This window comes from Pteropus vampyrus, unplaced genomic scaffold (assembly GCF_000151845.1).
Source record: "Pteropus vampyrus isolate Shadow unplaced genomic scaffold, Pvam_2.0 Scaffold5940, whole genome shotgun sequence".
NCBI classification, from domain to species: Eukaryota; Metazoa; Chordata; class Mammalia; order Chiroptera; family Pteropodidae; genus Pteropus; species Pteropus vampyrus.
In genome coordinates, this window is record NW_011894721.1 from 3,979 (window position 1) to 5,691 (window position 1,713).

At 59.5% G+C, this 1,713-nt stretch overlaps 1 protein-coding gene across 1 annotated transcript; it reads left to right on the forward strand.

Moving 5' to 3' along the window:
- Positions 1–10: 10 nt before the first annotated feature.
- LOC105310551 (homeobox protein Nkx-3.2) lies at positions 11–473 on the forward strand (the record flags this gene model as incomplete). Its single annotated transcript, XM_011386716.1, has 1 exon — positions 11–473. A coding segment is annotated over one exon (438 nt), but the record flags the coding sequence as incomplete, so codon positions are not given.
- Between the last annotated feature and the right edge of the window lie 1,240 nt (positions 474–1,713).

Genomic DNA, 1,713 nt, shown 5'->3' on the forward strand with positions numbered 1-1,713 from the left:
GGGCGTGGGGCCAGCGGCCGGCGCCGAGGAGGAGGAGGAGCCCGTGGCGCCCAAGCCACGCAAGAAGCGCTCGCGCGCGGCCTTCTCCCACGCGCAGGTCTTCGAGCTGGAGCGCCGTTTCAACCACCAGCGCTACCTGTCGGGGCCCGAGCGCGCCGACCTGGCCGCGTCGCTTAAGCTCACTGAGACGCAGGTGAAGATCTGGTTCCAGAACCGTCGCTACAAGACCAAGCGCCGGCAGATGGCCGCTGATCTGCTGGCCTCTGCGCCCGCAGCCAAGAAGGTGGCGGTGAAGGTGCTGGTGCGCGATGACCAGAGACAGTACCTGCCCGGCGAGGTGCTGCGGCCCCCCTCGCTGCTGCCGCTGCAGCCTTCCTACTATTACCCTTACTACTGCGTCCCCGGCTGGGCCCTCTCCACTTGCGCCGCCGCCACGGGCACCCAGTGAGCCGGCCTGCGGCAAAGCACTGAATGATCCCTGCGCCCCAGCTCCACACGGCCACTGCTGGCTGTGCGGGATGTGCCCTGGAATGGGGCGCCCCGCCGAGGGGGCAAGCGGAGGACGAAATCCAGCCCTGACTCTGCTATCCAGGACGTGCGCCCTGACAACCGGACTGAGTCTGCCCGGAGGGGGGCGCCTTCTTCCATGGCCCAGGGGCTCTGCTCCACCCCGCACCTACCTGGAAGCCCTTAGACATTATTTATTATCACCACAGCGTTGGATTGGGATTGTGTCTGCCCGGGGGCGGCTTTTCCCCGAAGCAGAGAGAACTCCTGGAGACCACGTAGCCTGAATCCCCAGAGTATCAGGCCTGCTGGGAGCTTCGTGCGCTAGGCCACGCTAGTTCATGGTATCCATGCTACCGATCTATGTGTATCGACATATCTATTGTTTTTGGACATTGCGTATGTAATAGAGGGGTGCGCAACCCTGCAGCCCCAAGGAGCCCCAGGCCAGGGGTTGATCTGAACCGTGAAGGGTTTGGTTTTCGGGCCCTCTGTCCCACCCCTCCCTGGTGTCAGAGCTCAGGTGGGGACCCCCTGCCGGGTGCTGAATGTAAGGAAGGGAGCCTCGGAGAGCACGGCAGACAACCCCTCCCTCCCCATCTTTCCTCTCTGAGGTCCAGGACCGAAACCAACTGGGGAGCTCCTGGGAGCCCCCGACCCAGAAGAGAGCAGCCCTTCGCAGAAATGTTCCCTTATTTCTTTTTATTTTTTTAAGGAGGTTAAAACTTGTAGCACTTTTCAGTTGTTTGTATTCAAATGACGGTTATTTTTGTACTCAATGTGAATATCTCCGACCTGACTTCCCGTGGTGTCGTCCGCGCTCCGCCGCCGGGCCCTTTCCTCTCCTGTCCTCCTGTCCACTGTCCGCGACTCGCGCGTCCTGACCCGGGACTCTCCCGTCCCTGTCCCCGCCCCTAAGACAGGTGACCTTGTCAACCTCGCCGCTTTTCGCCTCCTTAAGGGCACTGTGCACTCAACTAGAGTATTAACTTTAAAAAGATTTGTGAAGTTTGGAACCTCTATTCGCTGTATTTTTCCCCCCTTTAATTTATAAACGTTTAGTTTAACATGCCCTTTTGGATGCCTTCTTTTTCTCGAAGCCTCTCTCCGTACTCCCTTTGGAGAAACCAGTGACATGGAAGTCTCTGGAGCTTATTTTCTCAGCCTCTTTTCATTCCTGGGCCCAGGACGCCTCCCGCCTGGCGC